The sequence below is a fragment of the Vidua chalybeata genome, chromosome 19, assembly GCF_026979565.1.
Source record: "Vidua chalybeata isolate OUT-0048 chromosome 19, bVidCha1 merged haplotype, whole genome shotgun sequence".
NCBI classification, from domain to species: domain Eukaryota; kingdom Metazoa; phylum Chordata; class Aves; order Passeriformes; family Viduidae; genus Vidua; species Vidua chalybeata.
In genome coordinates, this window is record NC_071548.1 from 1,325,827 (window position 1) to 1,343,481 (window position 17,655).

Genomic DNA, 17,655 nt, shown 5'->3' on the forward strand with positions numbered 1-17,655 from the left:
ACTGCTACTGAAGTTTCATCTCATTATATTTAGTGCATATATAATTATCCTAACCTAAAGAGCACCTAATAAACATTTTTTTTTACATCCTTATAAATACCAAGCACATTTCCAAATAATATGGTTAGAAGGAAGTTCATATCACAACTTTTATGTCACTTAATTGCATTTGACAATCATCTCAAAAAATACTTGGTAAAGCACCATGAGCAGCCAATTACTTCAAGGTTTTAATATGGCCAAGAGTTTTTCCATGGATGATGCCTGGCATTGCTCTGATGGAGGCAAATTTCATTTTATAGCTGCACTTGTGTGGGTTTATATCAGTTCCCTCAATATGTACTCATGTATGAGTGTGGCTTCCCTTCCCTTCCCTTCCCTTCCCTTCCCTTCCCTTCCCTTCCCTTCCTTCCCTTCCCTTCCCTTCCCTTCCCTTCCCTTCCCTTCCCTTCCCTTCCTTCCCTTCCCTTCCCTTCCCTTCCCTTCCCTTCCCTTCCCTTCCCTTCCCTTCCCTTCCCTTCCCTTCCCTTCCCTTCCCTTCCCTCCCTTCCCTTCCCTTCCCTTCCCTTCCCTTCCCTTCCCTTCCCTTCCCTTCCCTTCCCTTCCCTTCCCTTCCCTTCCCTTCCCTTCCCTTCCCTTCCCTTCCCTTCCCTTCCCTTCCCTTCCCTTCCCCAATTTTTCCCCTCTTTTTAAAATTTTCTCTCCTTTCTTTTCCTTCTTCCTTCTCTTTTCTTCATTTCAGAAATCCAGGGCATCTTCCTTCCCACACACTAATAGGGCTTTGGGGGATATATTGCTGAAAAAATCCTTGCATCAATTTTCTAACATCAGACCAGAAGCTTCAATTTGGGGCAATCCCAGAAGACATGAAAATGATTCCCTATTCTGTCACATCTCCTCCAGCAATTTGTTGAGAGTTTTGTGTCTATTGTGTTTAAGACACTGTTTACAAAATCATAACAATTAAGGACTGTTTAAATTAGCTTTATCCCCAGCAGAAATATATGGGGGAAAAGGAGAAGATAATGAGATGTGCAGCATACAACCCACAGCACAGCCAGACCTTGGATGTCCTGGCCTTGTGCAGGGCTGGAATGGCAGTGGGAGGGGTGGAAATTCACTTGGGGGGAATTTTGGAAGGAATTTGAAATGGGACCTCTCAGTTGTTTTTGATGATGCAGTTTATTTTTCTTATCTTCTGCCTAGGCAGGGAGGATGAGTCCTGCTCACATCTTCACAGCATGGCTCAGAGGGTCACAAGAGCCTCAGTTACAAGACCTTTTAAGGATTTATTGACCAATAAAACACTGCCAACAAGGATATTTATGGTTTTAACCCAATCCTTAAATATTTCATCTTATGGACTCATGCTACAGCGTGAGCTTTCTTAGCCAATCATGTTATGACACACAAACCCACAGTGCTGCATTCTAAACTCCTTGTTCACCTCTGTAACTACTTGATTTTTTCTATATCTTAAACTCTAAAACTCTAAACTTTCCTCTGCTTAGCTTAACGTGTCTCTGCTTTAAACAACAAATCCACATTCTAGCACCTGAGTTTGGGAGCCTTTCCCAAGGTCTCAGATCAAACCCTGGGTTTAATTTTGGAATCCCTGGCAGTGTCCCAGGCCAGGCTGGATGGAGCTTGGGCAGCCTGGGACAGTGGGAGGTGTCCCTGCCATGGCAGGGCTGGGATTGAGTGCTTTTTATGATCCTTTCCAAACCAAACCAAACCAAACCAAACCAAACCAAACCAAACCAAGCCAAACCAAACCAAACCAAACCATTCCATGCCTGTGTGACTTCCCCTTTGGGATCAGCTCCCTCTCCCTGCCCTGCCCACGAGGCCCTTGCAGAGCTGGGGGGAGGTACCAGTTTGCAATGGTCTCAAAGCCAGCAGGAAGGGGTCCCAGCCCCAGCTCTGCACAGCCCTGGCTGCTGGAAGTTCTGGTGCCAGAGCCAGGTGTTTTATCTGCAGCCCCCTGCAAGGGCAGCGCACTCCAGGATGAGCAGATCCTTTGCTCTGACTGCTCTGTGCAATTTTAATTTCTGCAGCTCTCCCTTTCATTTTAACTGGCAGCGTTGCTCCTCTCAGCCCAGCTGTGGGGTGCAGTGTTCAGTGGAGCACTCTGTGTGCCCAGGGGCCTTTCCACACTGATCCCCCTTTGCAGGTGACACCTTTTCAGGTGACAGCACTCAGGGGTGTCATTGTCACATGCATTGTTGCTCTGCAGTGTGGGCTGCATCCCTTCCCTCTGCACCTTCCTCCTTCAGGCTGCTGCTCAGTTCTCAGCCAGGAGCCCTGCAAGACCCAGTGCTCGAGCCACCCTGACAGACACAGGGTTTTTAACGCTGGCTCGATTTGAAATCCTCCATCTCCAGCTCACATAAATGAGGGCAGCTACTCGCTGGAGAGCTCTGATTTACACCACAGAGGATCTGACCTGGAAATGTAGAAACCTCCTGGAGATTAGTCATAAGAAATGCAAAGCACTGTTAATAACAGTGTTTGTAACACGAGGAAGCAGAAGTGTGAAAACACAGACACTCGAGATCTACGTTACAAATTTTGGCTCTGAGAACATCAGTTTATTTGCCTGCCCTGACAGCGTGTCACTTCAGGATGGCCTGGGAGCTCTGAGCCCTGGCACAGAAGGCTCCAGAACGTCAGCAGTGCCACCAGATTTTCCTGAGGAATGGGGCCCTTTGTAAGAACTTGCGTCAGAATCTGAGGCTCTGCGTCTGAGCCTTCAAAGGGCTGAGCAGAAGGCAGTGCTGGGGGAGCAGGGAGAGCTCTGACAGAGGGCTGGAGCTCTGCTGAGCTGGAGCTGAGCAGCAGAAGGCTGGGTTGTAGCAGCTTCTCCTAGGTGACATTGTTTGCTTTCTCTGGGTGAATGTTTTAAAAGGCATCTGTTGAAATGTCTTGCAGAATTCGCACAACATATGTGCAGACTCAAATGCAAATCTGCAGCACATCCCTTTTGCCACTTGAGCTTTGTTTAAAACTTTGCCATCAATTCATATTTTTTTTTTTTTTCTGGGTATCATCTGCTCCCGTCCTTGAACATGAAAGGTTTTGTGCCTCATGTAAACACACTTTGAAAGTGTCTTCCGACAAGAGGGGCAGAGCAAGATGTGACAAGAAGACTTCAGGTCTAATCTGCACAGCTCTGGAAATCCTGAAGCTTCTCTGAGCCCTGAGCTTGCAGAGAGGTTGCAAAGCACTGGCAGAGAAATGAGGCTCTGCCTCAGTCCAGAGGGGCTTTGTTTCCCTGGTAGATGGCAAAGCAGCCGAGTGCAGGAGTGAGCAGAGCAGTGAATTTGTGTGAATCCCCTGCCACCCCCAGGCACAGCAGGGCTGCAGGACCCACAGCCACCTGCTGCCACTCCCAGCCCATTGTCCTCTTCGGACCAGTGCTGCCCTGGGGTGGCTACCTAGAACAGAGGCTGGGCAAGATCAAGAGGAAAAAGTGGGTATTTATTAAAGGCCTTCAGTAGATACACCCTGGGCAGTCAAAGCCTCACAGAGGCTGCACCCAGGATGGACAATGGCCATGAGTTTTATATAAATTTGGTCTTATTTGCATATCAGGGGTCAATTCTCCAATTACAGCTTCAGGTAATGCAGTCATGTTCCCCCAGTTTGCTCCCCCACAATTCACTTTTGTTTACACTTTTCAGGGCCTGGGGTGTGTCCTTGGATCTCAGGCCCAGAGGGATTGTTCTGTCTGACCAGAATGTGAAGGCAGTTAGCGACACTTTCTGTGGAGTTCAGAGCTATGCACTAACGTGCTACGGGATCTGAAAAATAGAAAAGCTGAAATCCTAAGGCATCAGCAGGGTGTGGTAGGAGCACGGGCAGTCCCTCCAGGGCAGCCCCTTCCCCAGCCCTGTGCAAGGGAGTGAGAGAGCAGGAGCCCCTCAGAGCCTGGCCCAGGGATGCTCTGGTTCCTATGAAAATACAGCAGGGCCCAGACTGGCCTGGCAATTCTGGCTCGTGAAGCAGAAGAAATGCACCCACCAGGCCTGGTGGGGCTGCAGGACGAGAGATTGGGGCTCCAGGAGGAGAGATTTGGGCTCCACAGAGTTCCCTGCTCCCTTCCTGAGCTCCTTGTGCCAGCGTGGAGCAGCCTGGTGAGCTCCGGGCTGGGCTGTGCCCCTGCCAGGGCTGGAGCATCCCTGCTCAGGGCACTGTGCAGCCAGGGCTGTGTGGAGGGTGAGGAAATGCTGCAGAGCTGAATCCCTGCCGAATGAATCGGACACATCAGCAGAATTCTAAAGCCTTGCATTGGCTGCACCAAGGTGAGGCTGTCCCCAGGCTGTAGCAAGGAGAGTTTGGAGCCCAAGAGGTTCCTGTGGCTGCTGGGAGTCCCCTGTGCTGGCTGAGCTTCACCTCCTGCCTGCTCCTGTGCCAGGAGGGATGGCGTGTCAGAAAATGGGCACGGAGAGGCAGGGTGGTGCTGAGGAGAACGGGGACCAAGCCTGACTTTGCAGGAAATCCCGTGGACAGAGCTCGTTTTCCAGTGCCACCTCCAGCGGGGATGATGGGAATGCTGGGGGACACAGTGTACAACCTCAGCTGCCTGGCAGGGAGTGGGAGAGCTTTTATTTCCATCCTGACGGTTGATTCTGACCTGCAGCTTCCACAGGAGCCACAAGCACCACAAACAAAGAGGGACCAGAGACAAATGTATTGCAGGAGTGAACAACCGCTGAGAACCAGGTGCTGAACTGGCCTCAGAATATAAATTGCATGAAATATTTCTCCTTACTAGAGCACCTCAGTTCTCTGATCTCCCCCTCAAGCTACATTATGCAAAAGACATCTGAAATTAGCTTTGGTCATTTCAGTTTATCCCTTATTTTGCTGAGTGATGGGCAGTGGATTTCAAGGTGACTTCTGGTTTGCCAGAATCATGCTGCTCTGCTCCTGGATGGGAAAAGCAGCAAGAAGATGAAGTGATCCTGCAGCAGCCCATCAGATAAATGTGTGGCACTTAATTTCACACCCCTCATGCAAGCAGTCAATTAATGCTCCCGCTCTGGCACCGAGCACAGCTCCGTGTGTGTGACTGGGCTCACTGCAGCATGCCCAAACCTCCATGAAAATGGAGATTAGCTACAGGTTCTGCCTGAGGAATTTGCAAAGAGATGTTACCCCGGGGTCCTTGCCACACAAGCAGGAGGAGGAGTGGGGACATGGTTTCAGTGCTGATCCAGCCTCTGTTTGCTGGATAACATGGAATCAATTGTTTCCAGCCCCCTGATGAATGCCACGCACTCCCTGGTCCTGCAGGCAGTCTGTTAGGCATGGATTGAAGTCCTCAGCAAGGAAATGCTGCTCTCTGAGAGGTGACACTCCAGATCCCTCGGGTCTGTGCTCTCTCTGCCACGCCAGAACCCCGTCCCAGGAGAGCAGAGAGGAGCAGGAGAAAGGGGAGAGGAGATTTATGGACCGAGGTGGTTCTTGCATTGGTAGGAGGAATTCTTCACCAGTGCTGGATTCTGTGAGAGAGAATTCCTTTCTTTCTTGCAGAATTACTGTGAGAGTAATTCCATAACTACTGAGGCAGGAGTGCCTCAGCCTGTCTTTGACACTGTGCAGTGCTGAGGGTGGGTGACAGGAGGTTTAAAACATCCAGGGGAAGTCCCAGTGGGAGAAAAGTTGTGGAAGCAGCTCTGGATCCCCGTGCAGACACACAGATGAGCTGCTGGGTTCATTTCCAGGCTGCAGGGGCACCGAGGACACGGTGACATGAAAAATTCAGAGAGGAGGAAAACATTCTGCTGTCCAGCAAACAGGGCTCCACACAGCAGAAAGGCAGCAGGGGAGGAGGTGGCCTCACTCTCACAGATGTTTTTTGGAGGAAACAGATTCACTTAGGACTCAGGTCCAGAAAAATGTCTGTGAAATGTCTGCACTCTACTTGGGTGGATTTTGTTTTGAATTTATTTTTTTTTTTTCTGGGAAATGGGAGAAGTTGGCAAGTGTATGGACACTGCACAAAGGCAGCAGTTTTCCAAGTGAAATTCCCCTGCTGCTCTGTTCCTTTTGGGCAGAATCTGTGCTTTCATATCAACCAGCCCATGGTGCAGAGGAGGCAAGAGGGCTTGGGGCAGGTGAGTGCACACTGATCGTGCATTGCTCTTCACGGGGACACTTAGGGATGGACAACAGGAATGTGTGAACCCAAGGCTTGGACATTCTGCTGCTCCTGCAGAGAATTTACCCTTCTGATTTCATTTTCAGGCCATACCTGAAGTGGCCACCTCCTTGGTCTTTTGCCTCAGCTACTGGACCTCATCACTGCTGTGGGGTCTGACAGAGCCCACTGCTGTCTGTTCTGGCTCTGCTCCCAATAATTGAAGTTTCTGCTTTGTTAAATCCTTTTATATCTGCCCATTTTAATATCTGAACGCCTGGGAGTTATAACTGCAGCTCAACAGGTCCCTGTGCCTTGGCTGGGCTGATGAAAGACCATTTTTCCAGCTTGCAGAGAAGGAACAAGGTTTCAAACCCCTGCAGATAGTTTGGACTTCAACTTTAGCATCTGCGCTCAGTGCTAATCTTTACTGCCAGTGCCCTCAGTGTTAGAATTGTGACAGAGGGCACTGGGACCCTGCCTGGGGACCCCTCAGTGACCAACAAAATGAACATCAGTAGAGGAGCACCCTCCACCCCTCAGGGATAGGGATTTCCTGCCTCAGGAGCCTCCCCAACACCTTGCCTTGCCCTCTGAGTGCCCCCAGAGGTGCCCCCAGCCCCAGCTCACAGCCCTGAGTGCAGGGAGGTGTGAAGGTTTGCAGAGCCCCACAGCCCCTGAGCCAAGGGCCAGCAGTGCCCCGGAGCCTCCAGGTTCAGAGAGGATTCATGAGGAATGTGGCACACGGAGAGGGCAGCTGGAGCATCGTGATGGCCCAGTTAAAGAACCCCCCAGACTGGTTTTGTGTCCCTGAGCATGGGGAGGGCACGCTGTGGGGGGTGAAGGTGAGTGATGCCGCCTGAGCACCTGGCACAGCCCTGCAAGCCCGGGGTGAGTGCCAGTCCAGCCCCAGCCCTGTGGGACAGCTCCAGGGGATGTGAGGCAGCACTTTGCTCTCCCCATGATGGCTGTGCACAGGAAGCAGCACCACAGGATCCCGGATTTCTCCCGGATCTGCTGGTGCCAGTTTGAATCATGCCCAGGAGCCTGTGGCTGAGCCGGGCTCGGGTCCAGCTTTGCTCCCTGCTGGAGCCTGTGGGGACAGCCAGCCTCTCTCCATCCCCTGGGGACACGCTCTAGACCTGCCTTTCTCTGCTGTTTTTTTTGCAGACAAGCCACGAATGAACAACATCCTCACTTCAGCCACCGAGCCCTACGACCTGTCCTTCTCCCGCTCCTTCCAGAACCTCTCCCACCTCCCGCCGTCCTACGAGTCTGCTGTCAAGACCAACCCGAGCAAATACTCATCTCTGAAGAGACTCAGTAGGTGTCAGCTCCTTTCCTTCCCCCTGTTTCTGGTTTGCTCCCGAGTAAGGAATAACCCCCTTCCCTCAGCTGGGCACTCCCGGGTTGGCATCTCCAGCAGTGACTCCTTTGGCTCTCACTCCCCAGCAGGGATGGGTGTGAATTCTAGTGAATTGCTCAGGCGGGACTTTTTGCCTTCTGTGCCATTGGCTATCCTTAAGTTTGAGGTGAAGTCCCCAAGGTCCTATGAGGTGTCTTTTAACCCAGTTTAGGAGAGAAACTTCTGGGCTTTTGTTCTTTTTAAGGAGTCAAAGGGTAACTTGTTTACTACAATCAACATTCCTACAACTTTGGTTTTGGCCAGCTGTGCAACCAGCCCTCCACATTTCCCACCCCAAGCCCAAGTGGGCAGAGCTCCTGGAGCTCTGGGTTTGTTTCTCTGCTGCCCCTGGGCGCAGGAATGCCGAGGTTCCAGCGCTGTGCTGAGCTCTCCCTTGGCACGAGGCACGTGTGTGATGCAGCACATCATGTGGGGAATGAATCTGTAGAAATTCATTTGGAGAAATGGAACTAGAAACAAGTTTCAAAGGGTGGCCTTGCAAATAAGACTAGGTACTTGAAAGAAATAGAGCTGTGAAATGTGCATTGTAGTCGGACCCACGAGGGGTAATTTTAGGTGATTGGCTTTAAGGCATTTACAGTGTAGTATGGCAGGCCAAGAAACGCTTATAATGTATTGCAATTAAGAAATAGTTAACTTCTAATTGCGATAGGGTGAATTATAACATCTGTATTGTCTCCCCCTTCACATGAGACTAAAAATAAAATAGAAGTTTTTAAAATGCCTCTCAGTTAGCCCGTCTCTGAGCCAAAAAAGAACCTAATCCAACAACATTCCTGCCAGGCTCCGTTCCCCATCCCTGGCTGTGGCTGGCAGCCCTCTCAGAGCCAGCAGCCTGGAAAATGTCTGTCTGGTGCTGCCTGAGCAGCTTGTTGGGTGTGACACGCGGCCGTTCCGCCTCCTCTGACTCCTCTGAGATGGAGATGAGAAGCTCCTCCACACCTGGAAATGTTCCTCCTCCTCCTCAGCATCACGGGAAGCACGGCCTGAGTGAGCTTAGAAGCATCTTTGAAATGAAATCAGCTCCCTGAAAGGTTTAGCCATGGCAGCAAAAGGCTGTACAGACCTGTACCAGGGTCACAGGTGGGGAGAGGGAAGGAAAAGGGATTTTTTTATCCTCCTGATGGACTAAACATTTTGAATTGTAGCGAATGCTGCATTTTTAGGCTAAGGAACAACTTCAAACACCTTCCAAGCAGCTGGTTGTGCCACCTCTCTAGCAGCCCTCAGAGCTGTAAACCTCACATAAGCTGGTTTAGCTCCTGCTGGCAATTACCAGAGCCAGGTGTGAGCATCCAAGCACATCTCCATTTGGGATGTTCTGTGCTTTAATTACATCTATTTAGAGTCACATGGGCAAATCCTGTGGAACTCCTCTCATCCAGAGCAGAGGCCAAGTGCCAGAGTGGTAATTGCTTCATTCCCACTCTGCAGCCAGCCTCCAGCATCGCTGCTGAGCTCTGCACACCCAGCCTGGCATTTCCAACCTGGGCAAAAACACAGAATAAAAGTGCCTACAGCTCCTGGGGCCATATGGAATTTCCCCCGCCCTCAGGCTTCCTAGAAGGTGATTTCAAAGACACGAGAGCTCGAGGCCAGGAGAGCTGCTGCCTGACATTTGCAGTGAGACATCCTTCCGAGAAGTGTTGGCTGGTAAAAAATAAAGATTCGTTCCTGCAGTGTGAGCTCTGGAGAGCAAACCCCACGAGCAGGAAGCCAGCACAGGGGAGCTGTGGGTGACCTCACGCCTTGGGGCTGTGTGGGCTCTGGGGAAGGGGTTGGCAGCAGCACTGGTGGCACAGATGTTCTCAGCTCCTACTTCTGGGTGTGAGGGAACCAGCCCCACCTCCTCACGGAGCTGGGCTGTGCACAGGGGCCTGGCAGCAGCGAAGGGAAGGTGTGGGACAGGGGATGGGGACGTTTAAGTGAGGGACGTGGCCCAGCACAGGGTGGTGACAGCCCCGCAGGGTTTGGCTGAACTGGGTATTGGTTATTTAAAAAAAATCTTAAACACATGTGGAGTTGCTTCTTTGAATTACCAGTAGGTTGAGTCAGGTCGTTGCCGCTGCTGCAGGATTCCAGTGATCTATCACGATACAGCTGCAGTAGCCAACATCCTCTCTGAGCCCTCAGCATTTCTCTCGAAGCCAAAGAAAGGAGGGTGAGCGTGTGGGGGGTGTGTGCTGCATTTCAGAGCAGCACAGAGATCATTTAAGATGCAGGAGCAGCAAACCGAGCAAGAAATGTTCCATGGGATAAATTCTATTCTATCAACCAAGGCTGATCATAAAAATGGGAAAGGAAACCTTAGGCAGGTGATTCAGTGTCTCAGAGACCACCAAACCTGTTTTGCGATCACATTTACAAATATTTAAATGCAGTAATTAAAATGTGATGAGGTCACTCATGGGCTCCAGGGAACGGCCATGTCTAAGGCCAGAGGTGAGGTGTGCATGTTCTCAAATGGGGACCTCACCTGCTCGTGTCACCCGCCCTGTTCTTTCCCAGGGTGACATTTGAAGGATGTGACAATTTGAGAAGGTGACATTTGGGAATTTCTCCATAACTCACCTCTCATGTAAATCATGGGGTACCACGGTCTGGCCTCCACATGGGGGAGTGTGGGGTGCACTGTCCCCACGCCTTTCACACTCCTCGGCCTGCCACAAGCCCTTGGTGACACCACCCACCCAGGGCTGTCCATGCCTGTGGCAGACGGTCCCTCAGGTGTCACCGGGAGGCAGCTCCAGGGCCTGGGACAGCACTCTGACCTTTCCAACCTCTCCCTTTCCCTCCCCACAGCTGACAAAGAGGCTGACGAGTACTACATGAGGAGGAGACACCTGCCCGACCTGGCAGCCAGGGGCACGCTGCCCATCAACGTCATCAAAATGTCCCAGCAGGGCAACCACCGGGACAGGCCCCGCCGTCCCATCAGGGCCATGTCCCAGGACAGAGTGCTGTCCCCTGAGAGGATCATGCCCGAGGAGTTCAGCATGTCCTACGAACGGATTCTCTCGGACGAGCAGCTGCTGTCCGCGGAGCGCCTGCACTCCCAGGACCCGCTGCTGTCCCCGGAGCGGTCGGGCTACCCCGAGCAGTCCATGTCGAGGGCATTGTCACACACGGATGTCTTTGTGTCAACACCGGTCTTGGATCGCTACAGGATGTCAAAAATGCACTCCCATCCCAGTGCCTCAAATAACTTGTACAATACCTTGAGTATGAACCCGACCTCGGCCAAGCGCCAAGCGTTCGCCTCGCGCCGGCACAACACGGTGGAGCAGCTGCATTACATCCCCGGGCACCACCACCACTACCGCACCGCCAGCAAAACAGAGGTGACTGTCTGACACGACCCAGTGCATTGTAGATACTCCTTAAGGACTGGGGTGGCCACAGCACCCCGTTCTGCAGTGGCCTTATAGGCCAAGATAACCTCTACTAACTCAGTGTCTGCAAAGACTTCTCTGACAGTCCCACCCACGTTGTTTTTAAAGCCACCCCTTCATCAGCGACACAGGAAGAACTGAAGCAGCAGTCAGACACTAGTGAGGGATAACAGAGGAAATTTCCTGATGTGCATCAGTTTCTGTCAAAGAAAGCCATAGTAACCGATGGCTCCTTCCAAGGGCTCACCTGCATTATCCCATAGTTTCCATGAATTCTGGACTTTTCAGTTGCTCCAAGGAGAAGCAGCCTGAGACAGGGAGGAGGAAATGCAGCTCCCCCAACCTGGCAGGAAGGGGCCTCGTTCTTGGTCCTCATGTTTGGCCTTTCTGTAGCAAGTAGGGAAGTTCTGGCTGCTGGGGTCACCCCCAGGCTGCTCGACACCCGTCAGCACCCACACATCTGTTCTTTGTCACCCTCGGAGCAAATTCGAGGGCAGACTTTCCTATGGGACTGGCAGATCTAGGGTCAAGAATAGCCTGGCTGAGAAATAAAGTTTTAGTTTATACTAAATATACTCATAAGATAAAAACATACTAGTGCCTACAAATCGCCTGCTCTCTCAGTGTAGGAAGTAGTGGGGTTGATGTGTTCAATAAGCACAAATATGCTGAAATGCTTGTTAGACCCTTTTCTCCACCCATTCTAGTAGCTTGGTGTCTCCAACATGTAAATAGGAAGGAGGAAGAGGGTTTCTCTTCCTCCAGCTTCTCGCCACTGCTGAACCTGAAGCACCAGAAGCCGTTCAGCTCCACACTGCTGACCTGTGCTGGGGGAGGCCCCGACCCACCGAGACCCCCACGAGGCAAGGCTGCCACGCCTGTCACCCAGCCTGGATTTCTCCCCAGAAGTTTCTTTTCCTGATAGCATTTTCCATGGCCCAGTTCCCCTGTTTCTGAACGTTTTCTCCTCCCATTTACAGCCTAGAACTCCATATGTAGCAGATCTTTTTCCAGCCCTTAGCAGAGGCACAAGGCTGAGGGTGTCTGTTTACCGAAAAGCAGGTCGGTAACTTTCCGTGGTTTTCTCTCCCTGCAATGGCCTCCCAAGAAAACCTTCCAAATTCCAATTCCACTGAGTCCCAATCCTAACCATGAAGACAGTTACATTTCATGCATATAAATTATATATCCAGCATAATTATAATTAATGGGCATGTTGTATATCTGATATAACGCTAATTAGATACTGTATATTTGTAAAATCTTTAAAACATAGACTCGTGGGTCCAGAATTTGCGAGGGTTTTACCTTTGGCTTTCCAGACAGATTGGGCTTTGCTTTGGTTTTTTGTTAGATTTGGATTTGGATTTGGATTTTTTTTTTTTTGTTTGTTTGTTTGTTTTTAACCCTTTGATTTGTGTTCCTACCAAATTCTGTAGAACCGACTCCCACCGGAACACACTTCTGCAGCCAGGAAAGGGTCTCAGAGGGTTTGAAGGCCAGCCAGAGCTGGTGCTGGAGCTGTGGGTGCTGGACACTGTCCCCGGTGTGCCCTTGAGGCCCCAGCACATGCACACACCCCGTGGGTCAGGGCAGGCACGCTCCCTCCTCGGGGTGAGATGACGACTGACTTCAGGCTGTGAGCACATCCCTTGCACTCCTCTTCATGTCCCACATCCCCACGCCGACTCTTTTCCTACATGATTCATCATTGGGCATCCCTGAACTTTGCTCTGCCCTCCTCCCTCCCCTCAAATACCTCCCACCTCCTGGCCTTAATGACATTCCCAGCCCAGCTGTGGCAAGTCCTGTAGCAAACAGTGATCGTAGGGCGTGAGTCTCCTGTGGAGGCTTTGGTGCAGCACCAGGTTTGTCTGGTGCAGGGCAGGCAGGAGGAGCATGTCCTTACCCCAGTGGGACTTACAGCTGGGCCTCAGTGGGGTGTCCAGGTGGCCTTTCTCTTTCCCAGGCTGTCCTGGAGCTGGTCCTATTTCCAGAGCTTTATCCTGCCCCATCTGATGGAGCCTGTGTTGAGAAGGACTCCATCAGTGAGAGGTTACTGGGGCTTTGTTTGACGGAAACTGAGCTGGGAGGGAATAAATAAATAAATAACAATCTCCAGGGTCAGATCCTGCAGCCTCGGGCAGAATCACTCTGGGCAAGAACCAGAACTGTCTGTGGATCAGGGTGGCAGTCCATGGCACGGGAGGCATGAGAGAGAACAGGCTCACACCTCGTCTCCTGCCCCCTCCCTTGATGGACACTACTCTCCCCTGACTACCTCCAAGCTCCTCGGCTCAGTCCCTGGATTCTTCCTCCCAGAAGACAATCCCTGTGAAAACATTGCCCTGCTGACCTTCCCACAGGCCAGAGGTGGGACTCGTGTGAAGAGAAGAGAAACTCTCCCGGCTGATGGGGAGCCAGCCCCTGCTGAGGTTCTGGGGCTCTTCCACTCTCTCTTGGCCCAAGAAAGCCAAGGAGATCTGAACACTGTGGGAGAGCAGAGTCCACTGTGGAGTCTCCAGGAGCTGTGGTGGCAGAGTTGGAGGAGAGGTGACGGTGGGAGGCTGTGGGTAGGTGAACACTCCTCTCTCTCCATGTCCATAGCTGTGTGTCTCAAGCTCTAGTCCTCATCTAAATGTTCCATTTGTGAGCTAAGAAGTTGCTGGACCAGATGCAAATTTGGAAATTTTTCATTCACGTAGCCCGTGCCGATGCTGAGCTGGGCCATTTGACCTCTGAGTCTTCTGTTGTGGCTAACAAATATCACAGGCCCTCTGCTGACGTGTCTTACCTGGGCAAGAATCCTCCAGAGAAATCCCAGCCTCATTTCCTTGTCTTTTTTCCACCCACTCAACTGTTTCAAGCAGATGTGTCCCACAAGGATCCTTTTTAGGCCAAATCTCTTCAGGGACTCTGCCACCACCACAGAAAATTTTCAGCAAATTTCCTTGGGAAGGAACTGTGCCCTGGATACCACCTGGGCACCATGTGTTCCCACAGCTCTCTCTGTGTGCTGGGATGGGTTGGTGGATGGGGCAATGGCATTTCAGCACACACAGGTGTCCTTAGGTCAATTTTCTCCCTTATTCCTCCTGAGAATTTATCACTGAAAGAACACTTGGTCTGGGACCGAGTGTCATGACCCACAGCCTGGTCCCCAGCACTTCAGTTCCCCATGGTCCTCGTGTGATGACAAGGGGAATTTCCAGTTCTGTGGAGGGATCAGACCACAAGGTCTGTGAAGTGCTTTGAGACCCTCTCACAACAGAAACTGTAGAGCAGCAAAGTGTTTTTGTCAGTCTTGTTTGTCATTGTCCTGACGCACGGTGCGTGATGTGCCACAGTCCACTCTGCCCAGAAGGAGAGTGCTGGGGTGGGATTGCCCAGATTCCCTCTGCTCTCCTCCTGGTCAGGGTCCTGCAGCTCCAAGGGATGCTGTTCCCTGCACTGGGACCTTCCTGCTTCCTTCTCCTCGTGTCTGAGTCACCCACAACATCCTGCACTCAGGAGAAAAGCGGGAAGCAGCCACATTCCTCTGTACAGTAAAATATAACCTGCCTTGATTAATCTCATATATTCTGAAGAATTGATCTGTATTTTCTCCACCCCCCGGTGCAAACAAACACCTGGGGAGTGTCCAGTTCCCAGAGTGCATGTGCAGGGACTGGGGGAAGGGGATGTAGAAAAGTTTATAGTATTTCCTACAAGCTGATAATTATTTGCGTTCCCTGAGCAGCAACACGTCCTGGATGGCTGCAATGGGTTTTATACAATTCTCTGTGTATGTGTATATAGATATAAATATATATATATATACATACATACTGTAAAATGCAATCAACACGTTCTGACTGCCCCTGTACCAACCGAAGCTTCCAAACTGTGTTGAATCATTCTTTGAAATGTGGAAAACTATTTTTAATGAACCACACACAGCACCACACGGAACAGCAACTTTGTCATAAAAAGCCTTCTAATGCCAGTGAATCATGTTTTAAGGAAAAAAAAAAAAAAAAAAGAAATATTTTTCAATGTTTTAAAGTTCCTTTTATAAATGATGATCTGTTACTTGGGGATGGGGGTGGGTGGGAAGAAACAGAGACAGTTGTCCGGGAGTAAGCCCTCCTTCCCTGGCCTGGATTTAATTTCTGTCTGCTGAGCCTGGCTGGCTGCAAAGCTGCTCCCAGGAACCTGAGCTTCCCACATGCACATTTCTGTTCTGTCAGAAGCATTCCCACCAGGAATCTGCAGGAGCTTGGCATCAGGTTTTTGTAGTTCCTGGTAGCTGGGAAGACACCCTCATCTTCTTCCACCACCACAAACAAAATCACCATGGAAAAGGGTAACTTTAATTGTGCTTGAGATACGTTCTATTTGTGATCCTTTTTCCATCTTCAGCTCATGGAGAAATAGCTTGTCTTAGTTTAGTTTCAGATTTACTGAAGTTAAGTTAGTTTAGTTTCCAGATTTAATCTGGAAGGAGGGGCTCTGCTGAAATACCTTTGGCACGAACAGATTTCGTGTTCAGGTGTGTTTCAGCTGAGTGAAAGAAGGGAAATGTGTGAGAAAGGGGCTTAAATATTTTCCTAGCGAGTGTTGTTAGCAATAAGCCCGTGTTGGGGCTGCTCCTTGGGGAACAGCCACTTCTGTGCTGTGTGTCCACAGGCAGGTGGGAGAAGGGATCATTCCCACCTCTCTCCGTGGTGAGAGAGAGGTGCCCTCCCCGAGCCCAAATCCCAGCTGGGAAAAGGGCTGGGATTCCCAACCCAAGGGTGAGGGGACAGTTGGATGGGGCTGTCCGAGCGTGTCGGTGTTAATCTGAAAGAGATCTCTGCTCCCAGCACCCCGGGTCTCCACCGTGGCCACACCGTGTCCAGGAGGTCTCCGTGCCAGGAGGTCTCTCTCCATCCCAGGAGATCTCCATCCTTGGAGCTCTCCATCCTGGAAGGTCTCCTTCCATCCCAGGAGTCTCCATCCCAGGAGATCTCTCTCCATTCCAAGAGATCTCCATCCCTGGAGGTCTCCCTCTGTCCCTGGAGGTCTCCCTCTGTCCCTGGAGGTCTTCCTCTGTCCCTGGAAGTCTCTCCCCATCCCAGGAGGTCTCTCCCCATCCCAGGAGATCTCTCCCCATCCCTGGATGTCTCTCTCCATCCCGGGAGGTCTCTCCCTATCCCACGAGGTCTCTCTCATTCCCGGAGAATCTCTCCCCATCCCTGGAGGTCTCTCTCCATCCCAGGAGGTCTCTCCCCATCCCTGGAGGTCTCTCTCCATCCCAGGAGATCTCTCCCACCCCAGGAGATCTCTCCCATCCCTGGAGATCTCTCCCCATCCCAGGAGTTCTCTCCCCATCCCAGGAGGTCTCTCCCCATCCCAGGAGGTCTCTCTCATTCCCTGGAGGTCTCTCTCATCCCAGGAGGTCTCTCCCACCCCAGGAGATCTCTCCCATCCCTGGAGGTCTCTCTCCATCCCAGGAGGTCTCTCCATCCCAGGAGGTCTCTCCCCATCCCAGGAGATTTCTCCCATCCCAGGAGGTCTCCATCCCACCCCGCTGCCGGGAGGAGCTGCTCCCCCTGACCCTCTGCTCCGCCGCCGTTCCCGCCCGCCCGCAAACCCCTGAGACATTTTTGTAGCAAGAATTTCTTGGCTCTGAGAAAGACACTTCTTACTGTAATATTTTTAGTTCGGGGGACAATATTTCCTAAGAGGGGTTAAGTGGATATTTTTGTGCTTTAGCCCAGTTTATGGATTCCATGTTTATTATACAGTAGTACTGAAGAGGAAGTACATTTGTATCTGTAACTTTGCACAGACTCTTGGTTAACCATTAAACAAGCTTCAAGATGAGCAGTATTTGACTGTTTTTCTCCGTATTATTCTTGTTGTTATACTTACCTGTAAAAGCACATTCTGTATGTACTGTAAACAAAAATATTATCAGTTTAGTAAAATTTAGAGTCTTAAGGATTTTTCCACTTTTGTCAGTAACAACTATTTATGGATTAAAAAATAAAGGCAATTTCAACATATAAACTGTTTCTTTTTGATATCTATTGGGGGGAAATAAAAGCCATTTTCTTGGCAGCCTTCCCAATCTTTGTAACCAGCGTTTGAAAGGTAGATACCTGTGATTCTGTGTGTAGTTAAATAGCATCTATTAAAATGAATGCTGCAAGGTCTGCAAGACTCATTATTTTTATGTATTTATTTACTGCATTTCATCATCTTGCCAGGAAAAAGCAGGGGGAGCAGAGAGACATTACCACTTGCTGTACAATTTTGTCTCACAAGCCTAGAAGATTTTATTTTAAAGTTGCCCTTCCTTACGTTTGCCTCCATAAACCATGATATTGTCTCCATCTAGAAAGCCTTGAATTGCAAAGTTGGAGCCTGTGGAATGTCCCACGGTGGCGAGGCTTCTCACAGGGGTTTTGCTTTTGCCCTTGGCAGTGGAGCACACGCAGGATTTTCTCCATCGCCCTTCCAGGATGTGAAAGCTCCAAGGAGGTCAGGGTGGGTCTGGCTGAGCAGCCCCCACTGCCACCCCAGAGGGGTCAAACTGCATTTTCATTTCTGCCAGCTCTGAACCTGGGCTTCCTTACCGCTCTGTCCAGCTGGGAAACGCGGCAGGGATCTTTTCCTTGTCTTTTGTGAAGGAAATGTAAAATTTCCTATTTCGCAGTGCTCGTGCC

At 50.7% G+C, this 17,655-nt stretch overlaps 1 protein-coding gene across 1 annotated transcript in view; it reads left to right on the plus strand.

Moving 5' to 3' along the window:
* SHISA6 (shisa family member 6) overlaps positions 1-16,439 on the plus strand; it is a 169,539-nt gene extending 153,100 nt beyond the window's left edge. The window contains exons 6-8 of the mRNA XM_053960087.1: positions 7,316-7,468; positions 10,374-16,145; positions 16,421-16,439. Of these exons, the coding sequence (XP_053816062.1) occupies positions 7,316-7,468; positions 10,374-10,924 (704 nt within the window). The 3' untranslated portion in view covers positions 10,925-16,145; positions 16,421-16,439. The remainder of the gene's footprint in view (positions 1-7,315; positions 7,469-10,373; positions 16,146-16,420) is intronic.
* The last annotated feature ends 1,216 nt before the right edge of the window (positions 16,440-17,655 follow it).